The 26,287-nt window shown below is 37.4% G+C and overlaps 1 protein-coding gene across 2 annotated transcripts in view; it reads right to left on the bottom strand.

Annotated features, from left to right (window-relative positions):
• LOC135488511 (uncharacterized) overlaps positions 1-26,287 on the bottom strand; it is a 111,140-nt gene that overhangs the window by 62,843 nt on the left and 22,010 nt on the right. For both annotated transcript variants that reach the window (XR_010446995.1, XM_064773151.1), the window contains exon 2: positions 14,550-14,720. Coding sequence is in view for 1 of the 2 variants with exons in the window: in XM_064773151.1 (XP_064629221.1) it covers positions 14,550-14,667 (118 nt within the window). In the remaining variant the exon portion in view is untranslated. The remainder of the gene's footprint in view (positions 1-14,549; positions 14,721-26,287) is intronic.

The following is a 26,287-nucleotide window of genomic DNA, read 5'->3' as shown; positions in this document are numbered from 1 at the left end:
AGGCCTTGGCATAGATTTGGCTTGACACGTATTGACTGCATGCTACCTAGAGTGTATGTGCATGATCAAGCCAACACACCTCTAGAAAAGTGGACTGGTCCGTCAGTACACAGAATAATGCATGGCGTTGTTTACATCACAGAAAATAGCGTTTTATGTTAAGATAAAGTTTACCAATGGCCTGTCTCTTAATTTACACATTTTAGGTGAACTAATAACTTTTTAATCATGCAATTACAGCGAGTAATAGCGTTGTTTTAATTCAAAAGTCAACCACGGTAACACGGCCATATTGACGCGGTTTTGTTTACAAGTTGAAACCGGGATATTTAGTGTGTTAAGCCAAGCATAACTACTAGACACGCAGATTAATATTTTAGGAATATTCTCTACAAGCTATTAAGAGCAGAAATGTAAGCATCGAAGCATTTTTGGCCGGTAAAACAGGCAAAAACAACATTGTAAAAGTCTCGCTAGCTAGTATGGCGAAATGAGAGATATCCAAGTGCTTTCCCTAATGATATGTGAGCTAGGTGATGACGTCATGGCCGGGAATTTTGAACTACTGGTAGTCAATGCAAGTGTTTTTTAGAGGCCTGCTCTTGGATGGAACTATTATTAATTTTACGAGTAAATAAATACAAAATGGCCACTGGATATTTATTAAATACAGATAGATCACATAGAATTCCACTCGGTTTGAAAGCTGAGAGGCAGCATCACATCATTACTCATAATCCCTCTTCTGCTAATCCCAAAGAAACTTTGTATGTTAGAATACCTGCTTTAAGAGAAAATACATTTTTTGTACCCAGGTCTCTTTATTTGTCTGCTGATGTAACCATTTCTGGTGATTCTAAAAATAGTGTTGTAAATAATCTTGGTAGAAATCTAATCTCAAAGATGGTGGTTAAGTGGAGAACAGAGCAGATATTTGACCTTGACGAATACAGCCATTTTTCTACATTTAAAGATCTGTGGCTAACTGGAGAAGAAAGAAATGATAGAGTTTTTCAGGGTATTCAATCAGAAAATCTTAGAGAATTAAGATCGGGAGTAGCTGAAGCTGATGTCACTGGTGAAACAGCTAATGAAAAGACACTAAAGGAAGTGTTTGATAACAAGTACAAAATACCATTAGATTTTGAATTATTTCACCATCATGCTCCATTTTACAAGTTTCCAATTCAAGAAGATGTGATTATTGAAATAACTTTAGCACCAAAGGAGGAAATCATAGTCACCACAACCACAGCTAGTATGGGCTACAAACTTGAAAATATCAGTTTTGAATACGACACGGTTACTAATAAGATGATTGCAAATCAACTGAGCAACAAGTACAACTCTGGTTTCTCGATATTTTATGATTGGGTAGACCATTTTAAAACAGTTAATGTTACTGCTAATGAAACACTGATTAATGAGAACATCAACTTTCCAAGAAAATCAATTAAAGGATTATTGTTATTATTTGTGTCTGACTATGTAGATGGAGCTAGAGATTCAGAGAAGTTTGAAAACCCTAACATAAGTAAAGTACAAATCACAATTGAGGGTGTTGCCAATCAGGTGTTCCCAGAAGGAATGAGAATGATGGATCAATGGGAGGAGATCAAGAAACACTTCATGTCTGAAGATTTGAAGAAAACTCATGACTGTAACATGACAATGGAGAAATACTATGGTGATTCTAATCACTATGGTTTATGGTTGGACCTGAGAACTTCTGAAGACAATCGTCTACACGGATCAGGAAAGAAGCTCCAGAACACAAAAGATGGTATTCAATCTATTACAAAGAAATCTGGAAAGGGACCATACAAAATGCACATATTCGTGGTTTCTGATGCCCAGGTAAACATCCAGAATTCTCAGATTGCTTCACTACAACACTAAGGTGTTGCAAGAACAAAGTTCGCTCCAACACTAAGGTGTTGCAAGAACAAAGTTCGCTCCAGCACTAAGGTGCTGCAAGAACAAAGTCCGCTACAACATTAGATTTTCATCCTAATTAAATGAATACACCTGGAAAGAAAGATATCATAAATACACTGTATCAAAGTTTACTGTTGGCATCAACAACAATTGGTTACTCTATGTTACTGAAAAGGTTCTTGAAAATCAATATCGGTCCCCCAAGTCAGGCCGACCTAGAGGAAATTCTTAAACTGGGAGGAACTGTAGCTATTAGTAATGGAACATTAGAGTACCTTTACGATCAAGGAATCCTACCCAGAAATATTATGAAGTAAGGATAATTTACTTATTTGATAAAAGGTAAATTTGAAAACGAAAATTTACTTAACTAAATGGTAACTGTAATGAACATCGATTCCAGCGACTACCCGGATCAGAGTTCAAGTGATTTAACAGTCAATCTCAAGACTGAAATTCAAGATGCATGTAGCATCACTTTAACTTTTGCAGTAATACCTTGTACATTTTACAACATCAGTGCGGCCAGGGAGAATAACCGAATCAAAGTTAAGGGGTTTGATGTGGCAGAGATTACGCTACCAGATGGTCTCTATGACCTACAGAGCTTTTCAAAAGTATTTGCGGATAAGTTGAAAGAAAATAGTATGAGTCGAGGTGCTGTCAGATTTGACCTTGAAGAACCAACAGGTAAGGCCATCTTACACTTCCTAAAGAGAAAAAATGAGGTGCATTATCAGATCTATTTTATTGGTAAAAGCAATGAGTTATTTGGCATGAAAACAGAATGGCCTTACCCTGCAGACAATAAAAGTAAGGATGATGTTGTAAGCGAGAAACCCATCAATTTTAGACCAATTAACCATTTTGTTTTTCACTGTGACATAATCGAATCTAATAGTGTATTAAGTAATGGTGAAACATCTGATGTGCTAACCACAAGACCAATAAAAGAAGCTAATTTTGGGGATTTAATAGCATACACCTTTGAGAAACCAATAGCAATTCCCTGTAAACCAAGATTCAATAAGCTGAATATTCGCTTAACGGATGAAAAAGGTGACATCATCGATCTTAATGGTCATGATGTACAGTACCAATTGGTATTAACTCGAGCTATGCTCTCAGGACAAAGTCCGACACATCATTGAAATTAAATTCGTTGAAATTAAATGGCTGGCATTGGCATGTTATTTGGATCTGCAATAATCAATGGATTAGCATTTACTGGATCTGGTTACCTTTTCAAGTCACTAGATAAAAATTGTATGAAGCTGAAGTGAAAAGACATGATTTGGCTCAGGAGCAATTACAAAAAGCTTCAACCGAATGGGAGGAGCATAGAAAGAGTACTATTGACTTTGTTAATCTTGAATTAAAGAGAGAAAGAGACGCTTCTATTGATTTTAACAATACTGATTCAGCACTTACTGTTTACAATCATTTACATCCCGATAGAACTATAGTACTACCTCAGAGACCACAATTAAGTGATTATTACCAACCTAGTGATGAAATGAAGAAATACGAGTACCTATGGATTATCCTAGTACTTAGTGGTTTAGGATTAATAATTTATTATTTTACTAGGGTTAGAAAGACTAAGACCATTGATGAGAAGCGGGACTAAGATTTTTGATGTGAAAGAGTAAATCCAAATGGATGTTGTAGTCTAATGATCAGTTTTGATCCTTTTTTTCATTTTAAGTTCTTCTATGTAGTACTGTCTTTTCTCCTTAGGAATAACACTGTTTTCTTCTAAGGCATCTTTCATGGCTGATTCATCCTTATTAAAAAATAATACTAAAATTCTTATGTTCTCTCTGTAGTCCTTGACAACTGAATTGTACTTCTGAACTAGTAACCAAACAGTAAGATTGTAGTGCCTGCCAGAAAAGGCAAGATTACATAACTCGGACACCTTCTTTTTTGTGTCTCTCAAATTAGCACAGTCATCAATTAGGAATAATGTGTTAGAACCAGCAAAGGTCAGAGTAGCAAATTGAAGCACAAGGTCCAAATTACTGGCCACCGCTTCGGGATTAACTATGTAGACGCTCTTGTCTTGGTAAATCCATTTCCTGTCATATGTCTTATTGTTGAAATATGTTGGACAGAAAATGACTATGTTTTGGAATTTGTGTCGATACTCCTTTTCTAAGAGGTCAAGGGCAAAATATGTCTTACCACAATTGGTGACACCAGAAATTAGCATGTTATGTGGCTCATAAATAAATACTTCACCCATTTAAATGGATGTAAAGGATGACACACAGCAGTATCTAAGGGATTTGTACTACAACCCCGATAGTCCCGTGGCTTACAGTTCTTTGAGTAAGATGTGGAAACAGGTCAAGGAAGATGGTAAACTTATTAAAAAAAAAGAAGTGAAAGAATTTCTAGAAACACTACCAACTCACCAACTACACAAACCGGCCATTAAGAAATTCACCTTCAGGAAAACAATGGTATGGTACATCGATCAACATTGGCAAGCCGACCTGCAGAAATTCGAGAGTAAGAATAAAGGTTTCAGATTCATTTTAACAGTAATTGACCTATTCAGTCGCTATGCTTGGGCTCTAGCAGTTAAGAGTAAGAGGGGAGAAGAAATAAGAGATGCATTTAAAGTGATATTTGAGGAAGCAAAACCAGTTGTGGCGATACCAGAAAAGATCCAGTTTGATGACGGTACAGAATTCTACAACAAACACTTCAAGGAACTCTTAACAGAAAATGACATTCTCTACAAAATCTGATAAGAAGGCAGCGGTAGTAGAAATATTCAACAGGACTCTTAAAGAAAAAATGTGGCGTTATTTCACTGCTAAGGAGACAGACAAGTGGATCGACGTACTGGATGACTTGGTCAGTGGCTACAACAACACATTTCACTCATCAATAGGTATGAAACCTGTAGACGCCAGAAAGATGGAAAACGAAGGAGCTGTGTGGTACAATCTTTACGGTCTTCACCTCAAAGAAACCTTTGGTGATCCAAAGTACAAAGTAGGTGACAGTGTAAGAATTTCAAAGTACAAGTCCATTTTCGGTAAAGGTTACATGCCCAACTTCACTGAGGAAGTAGTCCAAATCAAACAGATCATCTTCACTCACCCTATCGTCTACAAACTTGAAGATTATCATAAAGAGGAAATTCAAGGATATTTCTATGAAGAGGAATTGAGTTATGTTCCTAATCCTGACCAGCTAGAGTACAAGATAGAGAAAATCTTGAGGTACAAGACCAGTAAAGGTAAAAAATACGGATTAGTGAAGTGGAAGGGATACAGTGATAAATTCAATGAATGGTTACCAATTTCAGGAATAAAAAGCCTAAAAGTCTAAATCCTAAAAGTCTAAAAGCCTAAAAGACTAAAAAAAACATAATTTAAAATATTTTTATCCTTTAAATCAAGCTAGAAATGGAAGGACAGATATTTAACGTTAACTATGGTACTGTCAATGTTTATCAGTATCCTGTTAATCAGTATCCTGTTTATCAGTATCCTGTTTATCAGTATCCTGTTAATCAGTATCAACCAGTAGTTTCAGGGCCTATGTAAGTGCGATGTAACAAAACTTGAAAGTGAATTTGGAAAGAACAGACGTAATAAACTACTTGATTACTGTAAATTATGTGGTTCCACGTTAACCAAGAAATGCGGTAAATGTGGAGAAGTTAAATTACTAAGTGATGGTGAATTCGGTAAAGATGGAAATAGAGGTAACTGTAGATCATGTTTTAATTCATATTACAAAAAGGATTACCTTGACCAAAATGGTAATAGAGACAGACACAAAATTAGGGTTGGTCTTAACCACATTTCTAAGGGAGAGTGTACTCGAGCTCTGCTCTCAGGACGAAGTCCGACTCGAGCTATGCTCTCAAGACGAAGTCTGACTGGTAATTCATCATTCAATCTAGGATGTACAGACAGTTTCTTCTCACAGTGGTTAGAGTACCAGAGGAGTCTATCTCCAATAGGACAAAGTCCCGAGAACAGAGTTCGAATAGTAGAAGAAGAGTTGGATCATGTCTTACCAATCAAGGAATTCAAAGATAAACCTGAACTGTGCTTTGCTTGGTTTAACATTCGACCAATGTCTAAAACACAAAACAGGCAGAAGAGTGCTACAGTAGACTACACACTATTTAAGGATCAATTGTGCCGCTCATTTAACTTTATGGTCAATAAGCGTAATGAAAACTGGTTTGACTATCGAGACCAAAACGTGATAAACGAGTGGAGAAGGATAACAAACAAGTATTTTTGGGATAACCCAGAATTTAACGATATCCTTCTACTTAATTAATTTTCATATTTATCTTTATCTGAATAAATGAATAGAACTTGGGGTTACACAAAACGACCACATAATTGGAAAGAAAGATTAGAACGTTTTCATAGAGAATTAGAGGCAGAAGTAGAGTCAAAGTTGGAGCCTGAGCCCGAAAAACCTTTAAAACCTCTTGGGCCTGCTATGGTCGAAAAACCTGCTATGGTCGAAAAACCTTTAAAATTTAATGTACTTAAAAAACCTGTAGTGTCTGCACGATCAACACTAAACACAAGAAATGTCAGAACAACTGATTCTAGTTATTCCCACTAATTAAATGGATGGAGACAACAAGGTTTATACAGATTTAAGTAATTTAAACTCTGAAAGTCAATTAAACTATGAAAGGTCTAAAAAGCATACAGAAAGTAACCCTCAGGCTTTCAGACTACAACAAATATGTCATGTTAAGAGTTTCTTAGAAAGCGAGATTGAATTTAGAAGAAATATATTTTCAAAGTACAAAAAAGCATTTAGCGTAATTACTGGCATTAGCCACTTCCTTAATTTAACTAGCGTAGCAGCCGGATCTGTTGGTGTTTCCGCTCTAGCTGGTGTCATCACGGCTCCGATAGGTTTAGCTCTGGGTGGCGTAACAATAGGTAGTGCCATTATTTCATCGGTCATAGGCTGGGAGAAAAAGAATATTCTAAGGAAAATTGAAAAGCATGAGAATATCAGAATGTTGGCAATTTCAAAACTGAACACAATCAATGATTTGGTCAGTAAAGCCTTAACCGATTCTCACATATCTACAGATGAGTTTACTTTGATTCTCAAGGAGAAGGAGAAATACATTTCGATGAAAAATGCCATTAGGAAAAAACAAAGGGAGGCAAGTTCAGCTGTTGATGTGGAATCTTTAAAGAAGAAGAAGGAAAAAAGATAGCTCAGACAGAGATGCTAGAAAAACTAAAAATTCAGTAAATCAAACAGGACTCGAGCTATGCTCTCAGGACAAAGTCCGACTAGGACAAAGTCCCGAGAACAAAGTTCGACTAAATAGTCATAATCCTAATGTGGTGTATCACTATCACTATCACCATGACTTCGGTGTTAGGGGTGAATTTCCGCCAGTGCCACTACCATCAGCGCCACCATATTCATTAGTTTAATAAAGATTTTGCACTCGAGCTATGCTCTCAGGACGAAGTCCGACTCAAGCGAAGTTTGAATCGCTGTAATCTATGTAGCCTTCATAATACATTCCAAATGGTAACGTTCTTATTCCATCTTCAAGTATGAACCTCTTATCATCAAAAGGACTGAGGCTTTTTTTGTCAACTTCTTCCAAATAGATTTGGTGTTTATCTGATCTTAAGTGTCTCATCTTGTGGTAAAATGACATACTCTTTTCAAGACAATCAACATAGTCATCAAATGAGATATCTCTCTTTACTACATTCTTGGCAATACCCTTTAATTTCTTAGAATCGTAATCTTTTGTCCTGTAAGCATACATCTTACTTCTAAGGGCAATGAATTCAGTCATCTCGACTCCTCCTAACTCATCCTTGAAATAACCTGGCACCTTCTTCTTACTGGTGTCATAGAGTGGATGATCTTTTGGATAATTACTGAAGTCAAAATAGTGTTTCAACTCCTTTAAGTCTTTAGTCGGACGCAGTCCTGAGAGCATAGCTCGAGTTAAGTCATCAGTATTAATGTTAAGTACAAAGGAATCTGTATCTAGATACAGTAGTTCAATATTTTTCTCACCAAAGTACGGTTGAAGAACTTCATAATAGAATTCATACATTAATAATTTAGACAATTCAAGTACTGAAGCTCCTATGTAGATTGGTTTGTTGAATTTCATTGATGTTTTCCTCATGCTAATAGCAGCATTCTGTTCGTCAAATACGCATATCGATGAAAACCTGGGATTGGCCATTACACTCCTGGCTCTCTCCCCGTCCGTTACCAATTCTATTTCCACCCTGTTCCTTACATTCTCACAAGTCTTTCCGTAGAAAGCATTATTCATGAGCTGGAAAAAGTCTTTCTCAAAATCAGTATTAGAATCCATACGTCTTTTAGTATTAAAATCAATGTATGGTGCTAACCACTTTGATTGTTTAAAAGATATCACCGAATGGACCATCTTAAGTACCATTCCGTGCTTGAGGTAAAATTGTAGCATTCTGTAATGCACTATGTAATTAGTTTTATCCTTTTGTGTTAGTATTAGTTTCTCTACATTTGATCTTTTATCATCGCCCAGTAACTCTCTCTGGTAAGGACTTAATTCATCATCTTCAATAAAGAGAGATTCGGGACAGAATGGAAAGTTCCTTGACTTAAATTTAATATTTCCTGAATACTCCAAATCCACCTCTAAGAAGTAGCCTACTTCACTATCCCTTGGAATTGCCATAATCTGCTCTTTACTGATAACATTCATGTTAAGTCGGACTTTGTCCTGAGAGCATAGCTCGATTCAAGCCTGATCGCTGCTCTTTACTTACTTTTTTAGGAAGTTTCTTAAACATGATAAATGCTGCTAAAATAATTGCACCTAAACCTACATAGACATAGGTATTACTGGTAGATACGTCAGTATTTTGAGATTGTGGTTCTTCTTCCTCTACTTCTTCTTCCTCCTTTTCCACAACTATGTTGTTTGGGGAGGAGTACTGTACTTTAAATGTCGTCTTATCCTTTTTTATCCTCTTAAATTCCTGAGATCTTCTACCCAGTTCTCTAGACCATGCTAATTGTTTCTCTGATCGAGGTTTCTTAGACACTGAAACTTTAGTAGTATCAGTTACAGTTTCAAGTTCCATTTATCTTGGCCGAATTAATTCGAACTATGATCTCATAACTAGGTTAATTTAGTCTTCTTTATCATCACTATCTGTGATATCTAGACTTTCATCTATTGGTTTGTCACATTCAGAGACAGTCATATTTGGTGTATTCATTGATGATTCCTCATGATAATGGCCTAAAGTAATAAGTGTTGTTGAAGCAAGTGCAGTTAGTGCACCCATTTTGATACTAACCCATCCAAGCCATTTGTCAAGTTCATTGGTAACGATGTAATCATTTCTGAGGTCATGGTAAAGATTATCCTCGTCATCTATTGGTAATAACCACCTTGATAATTTAGTGTAAGCTTTAAGTACTGTCTTACCCAAAGAATCATTAAGTCTGGCAGCCATCTTTGTCTGGTAGATTCTGTGGTGTTTTAAGAGTTCCTTTTCTGTCATATTATCTAAGTCATTTAAAGTTAGTTGTTTATTAAGTAAATACTTGCTTTTCCCAGTTGCAACTAAAATTTCTAAGTCTTGTTTGGCTTTAAGGCCACTATCAGTCAAATAGTTCAAATTTTGTTGATTGCTACTTGAACCTTGTTGATTGCTAGTTGATCCTAGTTGGCAACTAGAATTGACTATTCCTTGACTAGGAGTAACTAAATTTGAACTATTCAACTGCTTGTTTGAAACTTGTTGATTTGTAGTGCAGTTCTGTTGAAAGTTAGTACTGTTCTGTTGGTAACTACCAGTGTTCTGTTGGTTAGAAGCCCCGACTCGAGCTATGCTCTCAGGACAAAGTCCTACTGGGTTTTGATTGATAACACCAATATGTTTCATTTGTTGTTCAATTACAGATGATGTCTGACTATTCATTTGCTGACTGTTCATTTAAAATAATAGAAACATGAGTGTTAAGTGCAAAATGCTGTTTTCACAAGTTTATTGCACTTAACACTAGCTCGAGCTATGCTCTCAGGACAAAGTCCGGCTGGTGCTAACTTAATACTACTGATGCAGTTAATGTCTCGACCTGCACTAGCACTCAATAAAACGTCAAACTGCTTGTCAATTTCCTGGTCATATTCCTTCTCAACCTTGTAATTCTGGAAGAAAATACTTTGAGTGAAATCATACCATAATCTCTCCAAATCATTACCTCGCTCCTTGTTGGTTAAAAAAGGACTAAATATTACATAATCAATTTTCATCGTTTTAAAGGCTTGGTGTAAAAATACCTTGTAGTTAATTGTGACCTTCACACCACAGTAATGCAGAAATCAAAGGAAAGCACAGTACACTAGTCTAAGGTCAGTGATATTCTCATCTGTTAATTGGGGTTTACCAATAGCCCTGTTGATAAATTCAATGGCAAGAAACCAGTCATATTCCCCACAGTGAAATTCAACAAGTATGGCCTCGCCATGTAACCCCTTTTCCCGTAACTTAGAGGGGAGAGTGTTAATACCCATTTTTAAAGCTAAGTGGACTGTACTTTCATATCTCTGCTTACTAAGACATTTTCTGGGACTTGAAAAGTAGCACTGTAAATACACTTCCACAAAGTCCTTTAAATATTTGAGAACCGATTCAGACAAACGTCTCCATCCAAGCTTTTTAAGAATAATGTCAAAATAACGAATCTTGTTGTCAATATTGATCTCAAGGGTCTTAAAATCATCATCATAACTGGTTGCATTACAAACAATGCAGAATTGATACTTCACAGTTTTAGCGGCGTTCCTGGCTAAATTTAAATTCTTTTGATACTCAAAAAGTGTCCAACGTTTGCAATTACGGCAGAATTGGGCATTAGTGTTGGTACTGACGTCATATTCTTTCATTCTTGGCAGGACTACTTTGTGTGTCTCAGTCAGACTTCGTCTTGAGAGCATAGCTCGAGTAGGCTTATCAAATTTCCCACTGTCATAATTCTTGCTGACATTTTCTTCACTAAAATTTCTAGTCGGACGCAGTCCTGAGAGCATAGCTCGATCCATGACCCTAGGACGAATGTATCCTTTAAGATTCTCATTGTTCCACTCACTAGAATAATAATCTTTTAATGAGATGTATTTATTCATATTTACATGATAATTATTTTTTTAAACATTGTTTTTTGATAGCAGGTCACCTAAGACCTTTTACGTGATTTTAAGGCTTTACGTGATTTTAAGGCTTTAACACCCCCAATTAAACCATAGATTATGGAGCTCACAATAGCAATAACTGCTATGATCAGATGTTCAGCTAGAAAGCCAACAACTGCACCAATTGTTTTCAGGAGAAATGATACGATAGAACCGATGATTCCAGGTAAAGCCGCAGCTGATTTCTTGGCTAGTTCTTTTAGCCATTCAGCAAACTTCTTGAGACCTTCTTTTACTTTATGTGGTATTGATGGTTTTGGTCCTGGCCCAGGTTCTGGTGTAGGTCCTGGAGTTGGGTCTGGTCCTGGAGTTGGGTCTGGTCCTGGAGTTGGTTTTACAGATTTAGTGGCACCACTTAAAGAACTACTGATACTGAGACCTAGAGTTGTAAATGTCATTACAACAGCTGTTATTATGGCGCTATTGGTTACACCATACGTCTTAAAAAGTAACTTTATTCTGTCCTTTAGAGGAATAGTTGAATCTGGTTTCTTTAGAACATCAACAATTAAACGTTTAATTCTTCTAGTTTGTGACTCCCTGTCATTGTCTAACCTCCATACCTTTGACATTTCCTTATACAATTTGTCATTTAGTTCATCTATTTGCTTTTTCAACTCCCCCGTATCTTTAGCACCTTCTTCTACATACTTTACATCTCTTGTTAAATTATGAAGTTTTTTTTCTAATTCCTCTATTTGCATGTCCTTATCCCTCTTTACTGCAGCTAGATCATCACCAGCCTGTTTTAACGCTCTAAGTTCTCTCAAGGCAGATTCAGTAAAACCCAGTGTTTTAAGTTCATCATCATTAGAATCTATCAGTTGATCTATTGGTTGGTTTGAACTGTTTACCTCATTAATTAATATATCTGTTTGAGTGGATGCAGATTTAGGTTCCCTTACTGGTTCCTGGCCTTCCATAGGTGCCATTCTAGGTCCTTCTATAGGTGATGGTTCATCAGGTGCAATCATACCTTTTAAATAATTAACAAAATTAGTACCAAACTTATTCTTTAAAGTTGTTTCAGCAAAGAAGCTTCTATCACCCTTAGTTAAAGGAATTAACTTTATGTCTTCTCTATCCTTATTACGCCAGTCAAATAAATTTTCGTTTCCTAGTTTACCTTTTATCAAATCAAATTCATACTGTGTTGTCGGCCAATAATAAAGTTTGTTTCCATCGTAACTAATGTGTGGTGCAAGATTACTCAATTTGTTCTTGTCATATTTCCATTTTGCTCTTTCCAATGCTGTATCAAGTTTACCCTCTACTTCAGCGTAATTAAACTCCTTTTCCATCAATTCAGGGGCAATACCTCTTGCTCTATCTGGAGTTGTAGTGAATGAAGTTTCAGTAGTAAGATTTGTATTACCTGTGTTGTATGTTGTGCCGTCATCTTGAAAATTTCTATTGGTTTCACCTGTATTAGGATCATCCACATTATGAATGTAATTATGATCGTAATCATCCATTTCATAATCTTCACCTCCTTCAGCCATAATTACTTATTTATCTAACCATAAAAACAATCAATGTACCAACAACTGAGTAAAGCATGAATTTAATTGTTTCATGAGTATCATCCTCCCTCTCAACTTTGGTGCCCCGTTTAGTAGTAGGAGTATTCTTTGATGTTTCAGTTGTTTTTGGTGAATCAACATTACTCTTTGGTGTATGACTGGTCTCGAGCTCTGCTCTCAGGACGAAGTCCGTCTTGACAGTATCAACACTACTCTTAACTCTTATTTTCTTAGAACTATTTCCTTCCATCAGTGGTGGTGGTAAGGTCTTTTTGTGGTTAATGTCATTCTTACCAGGTTTAGCATTTTTTGGTGCTATTAAAATGTTATTATTGTAGTTATCCAGCTTACCAATAACGAGTACCATATTTGACCCTATGACATACAATCCTGGTGCTATTACATAATCTTGTCTTGTATGAGTGTCACTCACTGCTTTTTGGTATCTTTGAATTGAAGTGGGGATATCAGGATGTTGATTAATCGAGTCCTTTAATAGTTTGTTAAATTCCTTCTGAGCATCAATTCTGTACCCGGTACTCCAATTATTGGTGTTCTGGTCAACGCCTGAGCACCCAGAATACAGTAAACATATGTTCTTATTGTGTCATTCAACCTCTCTATTCCAGGATTAGAGAAACCATTTGATTTAAATATCATGAATTGTTGATAGGTTTGACATTCATTTTGTGTAATTACATCAAATACATTCTTGTGTTGTTTCACATGATACTTAATGAAGGTATCTGGATATTTGAAATTAGCCATTCCAGCATCCCAATCAGATTTAAACATTGGTGGCATTCTATTTTCATGAACTTGCATGAGGAAGAAATTGATTTTAGAATCATTGATGTAATATCCGGGATCAGTTATGTTCGGGTTGTAATCCGATACACTCCAGGAAGTCCACCCCTCATTACTTTCAAACACTGAGAAATCATATTCGTCTTTTAAACCAAATTCACTCAATAACCCTCCTAGTTTCCTACGGTTAATGTTATTGTTTGTCTCATTGAAATCACTTTCACCTGGAATTGGTATCTCTAGATTCTTCATGATCTTCAATATTTGATAGTAAACATGAAATCTGTAAATTGACCTTATCAATGGGTCACTGTGATTCAAGTGATCATCTTTTGAAATACCACAACCGGTAGTAGCAAACCAAACAGACATGTTAAATTGGTTCTGGTAAAACGATAATGGATTCTTTTCCAGTCGCAGACAGTCTTTCTTATTTTTCAGGCTCAAAAACCCAGGTGTTATCTTAGTTTCTTGTAGTCTGAAGAAATTGTTACTGTTAACAGTTACTTCTAAATTAAAGAAGTCATAGGTGAAGTTACTTTTATGTTGATTTGCTATTGGATAATACATTTAATTTACTTGAATTTTTCCTTGAATTTTGGATAATGAAGACAGTAAAAAGGCCATTTATTTTAAGGAATTAACCCATTGAGCTGTAGTATTCCCTAAGTAATATATATATGAGGTGGCTGGTTCTTAGGGGTTTCTAAGCTAATTTGAGGCAAAAAGGCCTGTAGGGGATTTTGTCAAAATAGCTTCAAAATACCTACATTCCTATCACCTCATATATATATTACTTGTGTCAGGAAGTGTCTCCATTAGAGTTCCGACAGCCTTGATCCGGCACTGTGCTATAGCCAGGAGGAGAAGACAGAATCACAACTAAAATGATGAGAGTTAATCCATGTAAAGACATGCCAATGATACAGGTTTCGATTCACCACGCCCATTATCACTCTTTTCCAGACCTTTTTTTTGAGTTGATGTGTGTCCACCTCCTGCAATAAACGGAACGTTTGTCACTCTATACTTACCCTGACATCCCCTTAGTATGCATGCTTGCAAGAGGTTTCCGCAGATGTGTTCGCAAGGAAAACATTGTTCAATTGTATCCTCGAAGTAGTACCCAACCCCACAGTCGTCTCGGGACATTGGTTTGAAATGCAGACGTCCGATCTAAATACGGCAAAAACTGCCCAACCATCCTGCGATGGAAGAAAAAGTATGTCTATTGATACATGAAAATCTAATTCAAAAAACCGCAAAACCGCAAAAAGTTGGCACATTCATTCTTTCAAACCATATTGAGTTGCATTGCAATCATTTTAAACCACTTTGCTTAAATTAATAGTTTTATCTAATGAACAGTCGTAAAAATCAGTGTTCGTATTCCATGAAATGTTGCACTCATAACAAACTAATGGTGTGCATTAGTTGTGCTATACAAAAATGGGTTCTCTCTGCCACCGCTATTTACATCATAGCTTACTTTAAGACAATATTAAACCATACTGAAGAATGCCAAGAACCATCTCACGACTTATAAAATCACGTAACAACATGAACTGTTTTGCACTTGCAGGTCGCACACATATCCTGGCTGGACATCGAAAAAAAACCTCAACTAATGGGTTACATTCTGACAATTTTAACTCAATACTGACTCAAAATGTTCCGATGTAGGTTCAAGTTACGCATGATATTATTTCTTTTGCTTTTGCCTTGGTCCTCTCTCCCCCCTCTAGCAACTTAAGTAGATCTCTGGTTGTGCTTTTCGTGACCTAGTCAGTGGTCAGTGAGTCAGTGGGCATTGGCAAGGGTGGTTTACAGGAAAAAGGGTTATGGTCTGTGTTCAACAACGATATCAATATAATTCCCCCCCCCTCTTCTTTTCTAAGAAGGAATTTTCGACATCCTGCGTTAAAAGGTTTGTACTTTATGTGTTGAGTAGATGTATTATGCGATACCACGATTTCCAAGAATAATCTAAGTTAAATTAGGTGCGGAAAAAACTACCGCTTTTCCAAAAAAATGCCTTATTAATTCCCAAAATCACAGCTCCCATACTACATCTACTTCGAACCATAGACTGAATCATTGTCTGAATGGGGAATTAGTCAACCATGAATGATTTTTTGCGTATCGCGGAATTAGTCAGCCGTGAATATAAATGTACGCATGCACGGAAATATCAACATGCTTGTGTGTAATCATTTGCAGTGTATTATTCATTATGCATTATTGGAATTAGCAGTTTTTGGAGGATTGTTATGGTCAGGATCTCAAAATGATGCTAATTCTCTCTTCTTTAAAGGCCATAACTCCAGGTTTTTTGCCATTTTCTGCTGTAAGACGATTTCAAAAGTGTACCTAACACTTTATACAATACAGAAAACCAAATGCAATTAGCTCCATCCATTTTGAAGATATAGCCAATTATGTGTTTGACAACTTGATTACCTAATCAGGCTAGCAACTGGCTTGTTAGAGCCAGGCGGCGGGTTCAGCAAAAGTTGTGATGTAGATCAGGCTATCTGTACATGTCATGCAATCATAAAAGCAGGAGGGCCTTAATTAATTATGCACACCTGGAAGTAATGTGTTTCATTCACTATGGTGTATTGTGTGGCTCCGAATTGTGTCAAGGATAGCACAAAGAACAATCGAATGACGGATGGGACCCATTTTCATGAATTTCCAAAGCCAGTTGAACGAGAGAGGAGGAAGCTGTGGATTCGGAATTGCAAACGTTTGGAGTGTTGGAAGCCTGGGCCTTCGGCCAAACTTTGCAGTGATCACTTTATCGATACGGATTATCACATGAAGCCGGATATCTGCATCCAACTGAATATTAAATGCCACTTGTTAAAAACAGCTGTTCCATCTGTATTCGATTTGACCAACCCCACTTACATGCGACAGCCTCCAAAGGAACGTTCGTTAGCCAAAAAACGTAAACATCAAGAAGAGAGTTGAACACTATTTCATGATTTATACACTGCTGATGCACACAACACTCATACTACCCAAATGGCACATGTCATCCACTGTATAGTGGCTACACAACCATGTCAATTGCATTTAATGCCCGAGGCTGCTGAGGTCGGTTGTTATACATAATGTGTAGGCCCTATTGGGGCCTGTGATACCGCATAGTGTCTTCTTGTGTTCCAGCCATAGCAAGGTGACAGCGACACAGGTCAGTGTCAGTGACAGCCACTGTCAATGACAGATTATTGTCATCTGACATCTAGGCCTATCTAACGTTGCACAGCATTATATCGTCACATCAAGATGATTGTGCATAATACCGTCACTTTTCATCCTCCACTTCCTCATCACTTGCGTCCGAATGATCACTATCATTATGATCTAGTGATATTAATGGCTCGAACATGTACGGCTCAACGTTTAAATATCCTTCTTTATCGACCAAAACATCCTCAAATTCACTGCTCTCACTCTCTGAACTGTATGCGGAAGCCATCTTGCTTTGTTCTGACTAGCCTGATCTACGTCATCAAAAAATCCCTAGCGGCCACATGTGGAACTAATCTAAAGTTGTGTGTGGTGGGAAATTCAAATAGTTTAAAATTGAAAATTGAAATAACTAAATAATGACTTTATTATTAGAATTTGTTTAATGTCTGGGATCTTGTTTTTTTAACCCTCAACATATTTCATGAGTATCAAGCAAGTTTTCAAACCTAGATGTATGGCCTTTAATGCAATTGAGGGAACATCAGATTACGACATAGTTCATGGTAATTTAACTACTGAAACTACATTTTCAAATCCAGAAAAACCAAGAGATGTTTGTCCCTGAACTGAAGGGAAAAGATTTAGAATACACTGCTATTGTGGATAAACTAGATGCTGCAATGGAAGGAACAAACTTGGGAAATATAAATAGCAATCTAAATAAACTCGCACCACACATTCAAGTGGAAGGAAACAAACTTCACTACAAATTATCAGATAAAGAACTCAATGATGATAAATAATTTGATGTGAATCAAAGAGACTGGATAAGAGATTAATCTGGTGGAAAAGATGGTGATAGACGATTCATTGAATTAACTAGAAATGATGGTAAGTTCTTTGCTGAGGGTACAATAAAACAGATAAATGGCCCTACTTTTCTTCAAAAATTCAAAAAATGATTAAACCTGATACAACAGCACCTAACCTACCAGAACCTATGGAAGGCTCGACCCCAGTAAATCTACCTCAATAGTAACTCCTGAAACACAAACATCAATTAATGATGTAATCAGTTCAAACCAACCAATTGATAATTTGATAGATGCTGATAAAGAAGCACTTAAATCATTAGGCGTCACGGATAATGTAATAAGGGAAATTAGAGCGCTAAGAGAGGCTGGTGATAATTTGGCATCGGTTAAGATGGTGAAGGATAGACAGATCGAAGAACTAGAAGAGCAGAAAGAGAAATTGAAATGGAGATTGGAAGAATACAAAAAGAGACTTGAAAACCTACAAAGAGACTTTCTAATAGTATATGTCAGAAGATGGCGAAGAAAACCTAGCATTAAAAAAAGAAATTGATGAAGTTAAAGAGGACCTGCTTGAAGTAATAGATAAACTTGTTCAAGAACGTCGAAAAGCATTTGAGTTGGATAGAGAAATGGAAAGTCGTTGAAGTAAAATGATTCGCTTAATAATTGATGTCTTTAAGAAACCAGATTCAAAGATCTCTCTATGGGATAGAATTAAGTTAATTTTTTAAATTGGAAGGCTTAAAACAACTCTAGGCCGAGTTATCAGTAATGCTTTGAAATCAAGACCAACACCAAGCCCAACACCAGGACCAGGACCAGGACCTAAACCAGGGCCTGAACCTTCGATACCAGATAAGGTTAAAGGTGGCCTTAAGAAGTTTGCAGAATGGCTTAGAGATGGCTAAGAAATCAGCTACAGCTTTACCAGGAATTATAGGGTCTATCGTTTCATTCCTATTGAAATCAGTAGCTGCTGTTGCTGGTTTTCTGATGCAAAATATGGTCATCATATTGGTGGTGGTTGTTAGTTCTGTAATCTATGGGTTAATAGAAGGTGTTAAAGCCATTAAAAGCAAAGCTAGTTAAATCAATGTAGATACAATCCGTCTTCTGCTAATCTTAAAGAAACACTCTACATCAGGGTACCGGCATTGAGTGAGAATACATTCTTTGTACCTAAATCTCTTTTTCTGTTGGCCGATGTCACCATATCCGGTGATTCCACAAAAACCGCGTGGTTAACAACCTCGGTAGAAACTTGATCTCCAAGATGGTGGTTAAATGGGGAACAGAACAGATATTTGATCTCAACGAACACAATCATTATTCAACATTTAAAGATTTGTGGTTAACAGAGGAGGAGAGAAACGATAGGGTGTTTGAAGGTATTCAATCAGACAATCAAAGGAAGTTAAGATATGGAGTGTCTGAAGCCAATGTTAATAGTGAGACTAGTGACGAAAAGACATTGAAGAAAGTGTTCGGTAATAAATATGAGATACCATTAGTTTTTGAGATGTTTTACAATCATGCTCCGTTTTACAAGTTTCCAATTCACGAGGACGTGATCATTAAGGATATCAAGTAGCATTTCATGTCTGAAGATCTAAAGAAAACAAATGTCTGTTTCATGACAATGAAGAAATATTATGGTGACACTAACCATTATGGTTTATGGATGGATTTGAGAACCACAGAGGACAACCGTCTCCACGGCTCAGGTAAAAGGCTTCAAAACATAAAGGATGGAATACAATTATCGATAACGAAAGAAACAGGAAAGGGACCATACAGCATGCACATATTCATGGTTCCTGATGCTCAGGTTAACATCCAGAATTCACAGATTGTTTCCTTACAACATTAACATGTAACAGTCCAGAGGGATCAATAGATGGATATACCAGGAAAGAACAATTAAATGGATACACCAGCAAAGAAAGACATCATCAATATTTTGTACCAAAGTGTACTATTCGCAACAACAGCTATTGGTTACTCTTACTTACTAAGAAGATATTGATATTGGTTCACCAAGTCAGTCCAACTTAGAAGAGGTTCCTAAACTGGGTGGAACCGTAGCTGTTAGGAATGGAACATTAGAGTACCTTTACGATCAAGGCATCTTGCAAAGAAACATAATGAAGCAAAGTAGCTTAAATTTTACTTTAAGTCGAGCAAAGCTCTCTTGACTAAGTCATAGAGTTCGCTTAAGTTACACTTAAGGTAACTTTTACCTTAAGTCAAGCTTTGCTCTCTTGAAATACACATTTAAAGTGATTTTCAGAGAAGCGATACCAGAAAAGATTCAATTCGATGATGGTACTGAATTCTACAACAAACACTTCAAGAAACAGAAAACAACATAGAATGGTTCTCTACAACAAGTAAGAAGGCATCAGTAGTAGAAAGATTTAACAGAACCTTAACGGATACAATGTGGAAGTATTTCACTGGTAAGGAGACAGACAAGTGGATTATGACTTCGTCAAGAGAACAACGTTCGATTGACCAAGTCCTTACGGACAACGTTTGTTCGAGCTTGCTAGATGACTTTGTCAGTGGCTACAACAACTCATTTCACTCATCAAGGTATGAAACCAGTAGATGCCAGAAAGATTGAAAACGAAGAATCGGTATGGTACAACCTTTACTGTCTTCACCTCAAAGAAACCTTCGGTGATCCAAAGTACAAAGTAGGTGATGGTGTAAGAATTTCAAAGAACAAGTCTGTTTTCCATAAAAGGTTACCTTCCAAACTACACAGAGGAAGAATTCCAAATCAAACAGTTAAACTTCACACATCTTATCGTCTACAAGCTTGAAGATTATCAAAAAGAGGAATTTCAAGGATACTTCTACGAACAAGAATTGAGTTACGTTCCTGATACTGACCAACTAGATTACAAAATCGAGAAGATATTAAGGTACAAGACCAGTAAAGGTAAGAAATACAGATTAGTGAAGTAGAAGGGTTACAGTGACAAATTTCATTATAGTTAAAAGTAAAGAAAACTGGTTTTACCTCTTTGACCAAAATGTGATAGAAAATTGGAAAAAGTCATTTACCAGTATTTTGGTTATCATCCTGAATTTGAAAATGCTTCTTAATCGGATACGGCTTTTAAAGAATGAAATGTATCTAAATGGCATAAACCCTGAAATGGTTAATTGAATGATTGAATTGAGTAATAGACTTCAAAGTAATTCAATACATTTAATTTCACTTCACCTGATGACTTAAAGTACATATTTAGTCGAGTATTACCTTAAGTCAAGCTTTCGAGCTTCGCTCCTGATACTTTGTCATGCTCTCTTGACAAAGCGAGCTTCGTTCTTATGATGAAGCCATAGTCATAGTTTTAAATTGATTAGTAAGTTTAAAGGTATAACGGCTTTTGATTTCTCTAAACCATTCTTTTTATATAATGGCAAGTTTACTAACTAAATAAGGTATACACTGATATTCCAACATGATTGATTTAGCAGGTTCAGCATAATCAGCTTTTGTAAATTGTAAATCCCGCCACCTGCGAAAACGAAAATCACTCGTCGGCCAGACAGGAAGTGACGTCATCTCAGGCATCTCAGGAATATCAGAACCAAACAAACATGGCGAATGCATACAGCGAAAGCGATTCTTCATCAATTTGTAGCGATTGCAGTACTTCATCGTCTGCTCTCAGCCAATTTCTTGCTGCCGATTACGATAGTGGTGATGATGATGAGTTATTCGGCGATGTTGGGGATCCAGAGTCAGTTCCTGGACCGATAGAACCCTACATGTTTGAACCCGTACCTGAACAAGTGAACTGAAAGTACAGCATCAGGCATCAGCATGTAGGCCTACAGGCGCAGGCAGCTGTAGTAGCAGAAGAAGAACAGCGGCCAACGAGGCGAGATAATCTTGACTGGTATGGAATATTACAGTTTTATTGTTTTATCTAGACTGTCGTGACCAGCATGTTGGAGACGGAGGCCATTATTTTCAAGCACTGTCACCCACTGAACACTATAATAAATGAAGAGCCTACCTACCTACCAGTACCATCGCCAACTATCTACCGGTACCGTATACCAGGGACCATATTCACAAAGGCCTCATGACTTTACGCAGTGCATGAGCTATTGTCCGTTTGCGGGTGTCCTTTTGTTCAATCCCAACTCACAAAAGATTTGCGTGGACTTACTTCGTGAACAAGGTCGACCATGTCATGATGTACTGCTACCATGACACTGCTTATTAATCTCATGACTACAATGTCACTGTCACTGATATGATAAATACAGGCCTATATTGCTATCATTTCAGGTGCCACTGCGACAACTGCCAGGATGAATGTACGTGCTGCCACGAGATCCAAAGGGTCCAAGACAAGATGGCAGAGATAGAGGCCGAGGGGACGACATGTATCATCCAACACCCAGGATTCATGTCAGTTTGCCTGGACCATCATGTCCTGCAGGTGGCCTGGCTTCAATACAGACAGCAGTATGGTCGGGCAGCATATGATAGGCCGTATGAGTAGAGGATGCGGCACATAAGCTACAGACAGTTAGCGAGGTGGTGTTGGGGGTTTATGGGGCGGGATGTCCGTGTGGTTTTGCCATCATGTGCAGTGAGTCGGACAAGGGCACAGTTCATGCCCCCCCCGGACGCGAGGAGGATGCTGAATTCAGAGGTTTTCATCACGGGGAGTCTGACTAGACACTGACTATAGGGACTATGAAGTACAATGACATTGACGAACAAGAAAAATTGTGTTCAGTTGCATGTATTTGTTAATCTGTACAAAATTTTAAAGTTTCAAATTTTAAATACATTGCTCATATAAAATGCCAATACTGGTGATGTTATGTTTGTTAAACAGGACCTGTACAAAATCAATGATGACTATGCCCAAGGCCGGGCATGCAATTTGTGATAGCTTCAACTTGATGATCGTCAAACCAAATATGCTCCCACCACATACAGTTTACACTGGAATCTAGAAGTCCAACACAAGTTATTTCCCCACATGCTCCACGTAGCGTTTTCCACTCCGGTATCTGTTGATGGCTTCCTGCTTATCCAGATGTTCGAAGGCGCTGGAAAGTGGGGGTGGGGGTTTTTCATTCTGACAGATTTCTCCAGCTCGGATGATTCTGCACACCTCTTTCTGAAGTTCAGTCACATAGTCTGAAAAAAGACAGTTGTTGTGGTGATGAACAGCAATTACTCAGCGGTGACCTAGTAAAAGGGGCTGGTCAATATTTCAAATTACATATATGTGTTCATTTGAAAACTGCCAGCACATTCTAATTACAGGATGTTTTGAAGCCTTTCCCCATTCACTTGAAAGACTGGCTAGGGACACTTTTCATGGACCACCCTGTAGTATTACCTTGGAAATGGTACTCATCCGCAGGGGAACATCGTAGATTCCTTCACCTGGCCTATTTTTTAGAACAAAATAATACAGACTTACTGAATGTGCACTTGGTCAGAACACGTTTCACTGAAAAGCCTCCCTTCTTGAATTTGGGGAATAAAACGTTGAATTGTTCTGCCCTATTCTCGAGTTTGGCTTGGACCCTGCCACTGTTCTCATTGAAGTGGAGTCCAGCTAACTAGCCTACAAGTAGAAACATATTAACATGTGAATGTGAGCGGTCAGTTTGGCATAATTATGTATGCTTATGCTTATGTAGTCTTTAAAAAACTACATTGATGGGTACATTAGTTGATAGTTGAGTGCCAAGTGGAACTGTCATATCCATTGTCGATTGAACGAAGTCATACGACACATCACACAAGACTGATGGACCATGCCTGCCTGCGTGCAAGGCCCTATGCATATGCTAAATATGTCAATGTCAGGCCTGGCTTATATGTAGGCTATATAACCATGTACATGCCCACATCACCTGAGTATTCAACACAATAACATTTCGATAACTACAGAATAGCCGGGACAGTAGTATGATTATGTACACTCTGTCCCTCTGTACATTATGTACACATTCCTATCATTTAGCACAGAGAGTGTCGCGGGTATTCTTCAGTTGATCCGCGTCTACGTAATAGGAATTTATCAGGGCTACAGAATCAAAATATGCTTACTTCTTCTGAAAACCACTTTCGTTCTGGGCAAACAATAATCATGGTACTTCAAAACAATCGTCAGTGAAGTGTTTTGAACACACTACGGCCGAAGTGTTGGTCGGTTTCGGATCCACGAAGTCCACTCTCGTTGTTTGTACAAACTTCACCCACTGACGTCGAATTGCTGTTTTTTTCGGGAATGAATGCTTCGAAAGAGCACTCGATGCATCGGCCGTGGCACTACAGCCGAACAAAACACATCTATTCACCATATCAATTGATATTTCGTATGATATCTCAAGAAACTATTCACATGCAAATGCACTGCACCGTCCGCCATGATATTCCTGAGAGCGCTCGGTCTTCCTTTGTTGTCGTCATCGCCGAAGATTCCCGAAGATTCCCGAAGATTTTCGTTTTTATTGGATGGGCGTGGTTTGGGAATAAAAGTTGAAAGAAAACGAACCACATTGCTTGAAATCGATTTTTTAAAAATTAATTGTTGTCTTAATGCATACTTAGACCTTCTAAACCGACATGTTGGTGCCACTCAGTTATACCTTTAAGATTGATTAGTAAGTTTACCTTAAGTTAAATGAACAGAACTTGGGGTTACTCAAAGAGACTGATTCACTGTAAAGAAGTAATATAATAGTTTTACAGAAAAATAGAAGAAGAAGAAGAAGAAGAAGAAGAAGAAGAAGAAGTTACTGGCAATCCCATTATTAGTAAACCAGTAATTACAGTTAAACTGGTAACACCAGTTCTAAGATCTAACAGTATGACTTTGACTGGTGAGCCAGTTCCTAGCATACTTCGTTCAGATGTTCAAAGTCCTGAGAACAGAGTTCGTTGCGAGACAACATTAGTTTCTAGTTTTTCTCATTAACTAAATGGAAGAAGGTAATAAGCTTTATCCTTTTTTAGAAGAAGGAAAGAAACTGGGTGATATGAATAAAGATGAGCAAATGCTTTTACTCCGGTTTTGTACAGGAAGGCCTAGTGTAAATGTACATGGAGATTTAGATAAAAGCATTTGCTAGTCTTTATTCATATCACCCACTAGCAAAGACAGAGATATTAGAGAAACTGAAAAGCCAGTAACATGATCGTCAATTCCTGTAACGCCACTACACATGGAATGTCAGTTCCTGTAACTCCAGTAACAGTGTAGTGGCACTTACATTACCACTATCGCTACTGTTACAGATCGGTAGCTTGTTTAGTCTTTGTTTGTACATCTACTTGACAGTTTAAGTAGGCCTATATTTTGGTGAATCATAACAGGGTTTTTGTCTGTGCCGTGCCCAGTCAAGGTCGTCATTTCTTATTTTAGCATGTGATTAGATAATGTTTGATGATATGTTTTGTAACTCGACATTGACGCTATGCAACGAAATAGTATTGACGTAGGCACGAGTTTCATAAGGTGTACTTTGATGTATTATGTCATTTCGCATATATAAGTTATTGACCAGCTGACCTGCTGACGTGGACTGTTGCTATGCGATTAGAAAATATTTGGGTCCATACGTGGCCTTCGGGGGGGAGTTCTGGAATAGCTGTCCGTACGACAACACCTGTACAGGAAACACTGCCGTTCTCGTTTCTCGTTTATCATCTATTGTCTATCTCGTCTATACAACCCTTATATATTTTGGAAGCCCAAGAATTACGTTTTAAGTAAAGTACAAATAGTGATTTTCTTGTTTTGTCGGATTCACAATCCTAGAGAAACCTGTAGTTCCTTCTACAGACGTGCTCTTTCGTTGTCATAGCGTCAATGTCGAGTTACAAAACATATCATCAATCATTATCTAATCACATGCTAAAATAAGAAATGACGACCTTGATTGGGCACGGCACAGACAAAAACCCTGTTATGATTCACCAAAATATAGGCCTACTTAAACTGTCAAGTAGATGTACAAACAAAGACTAAACAAGCTATCGATCTGTAACACTACTATCAAACTGTATTGCCATCAGCACCTCAATACACACCATAGACCCAATATTGTAAATTTAATAAAATTTTATCCAACTAAATGGATAGAAATAAAAAGGCTCATTGTGATACACGTGGCAGGTATATTTCATATACCAACATGGCATCTCATAGAAAAACCAAGGGTCATCAAACTAAAATGGGCCATCAGGGTAAACCTAACATCCTAGGTCTTAAGTCTATGACTATGACTTCGTCAATAGAGCAAGGCTCGACTTCGTCAAGAGAACAAAGTTCGACAATGGATAAGAAACTTGCATTTGAAACAGAAGAATAAGATAACATTAGAAAAGTTGAAGATATCGAAGTTGTAAAGAATTAAGCCCGTTGTCACCATTCGATTAAATATTGATAAACAGGCAAAACAGATTAATGAGCACAGAGATAAGTTAGAAGAGGTCCTATTCAAACTCAATGATTACCATCACAAAATTAGTATCTCAGTTTTTGCTGAATTCGCTCGATCCGGACAAAGTCCAGAGAGCTTCGCTCAATCTGGTGAAAGTACATCCCATTCAGTCTCCAATGGAAAGCATAATTCGAGGAGTCAGGCAATTTATGCCATACAATTCAGTTTAACTACATGAAGGCTCAGATTGAGGAGAGGTACTTTCAAGGAAGTGGTTTGTCTTTAAATAAGATAAAGTCTTGTGACCT

The sequence above is a fragment of the Lineus longissimus genome, chromosome 1 (genome assembly GCF_910592395.1).
Source record: "Lineus longissimus chromosome 1, tnLinLong1.2, whole genome shotgun sequence".
Taxonomy (NCBI): domain Eukaryota; kingdom Metazoa; phylum Nemertea; class Pilidiophora; order Heteronemertea; family Lineidae; genus Lineus; species Lineus longissimus.
This window is presented reverse-complemented; position numbering and strand designations above follow the sequence as displayed.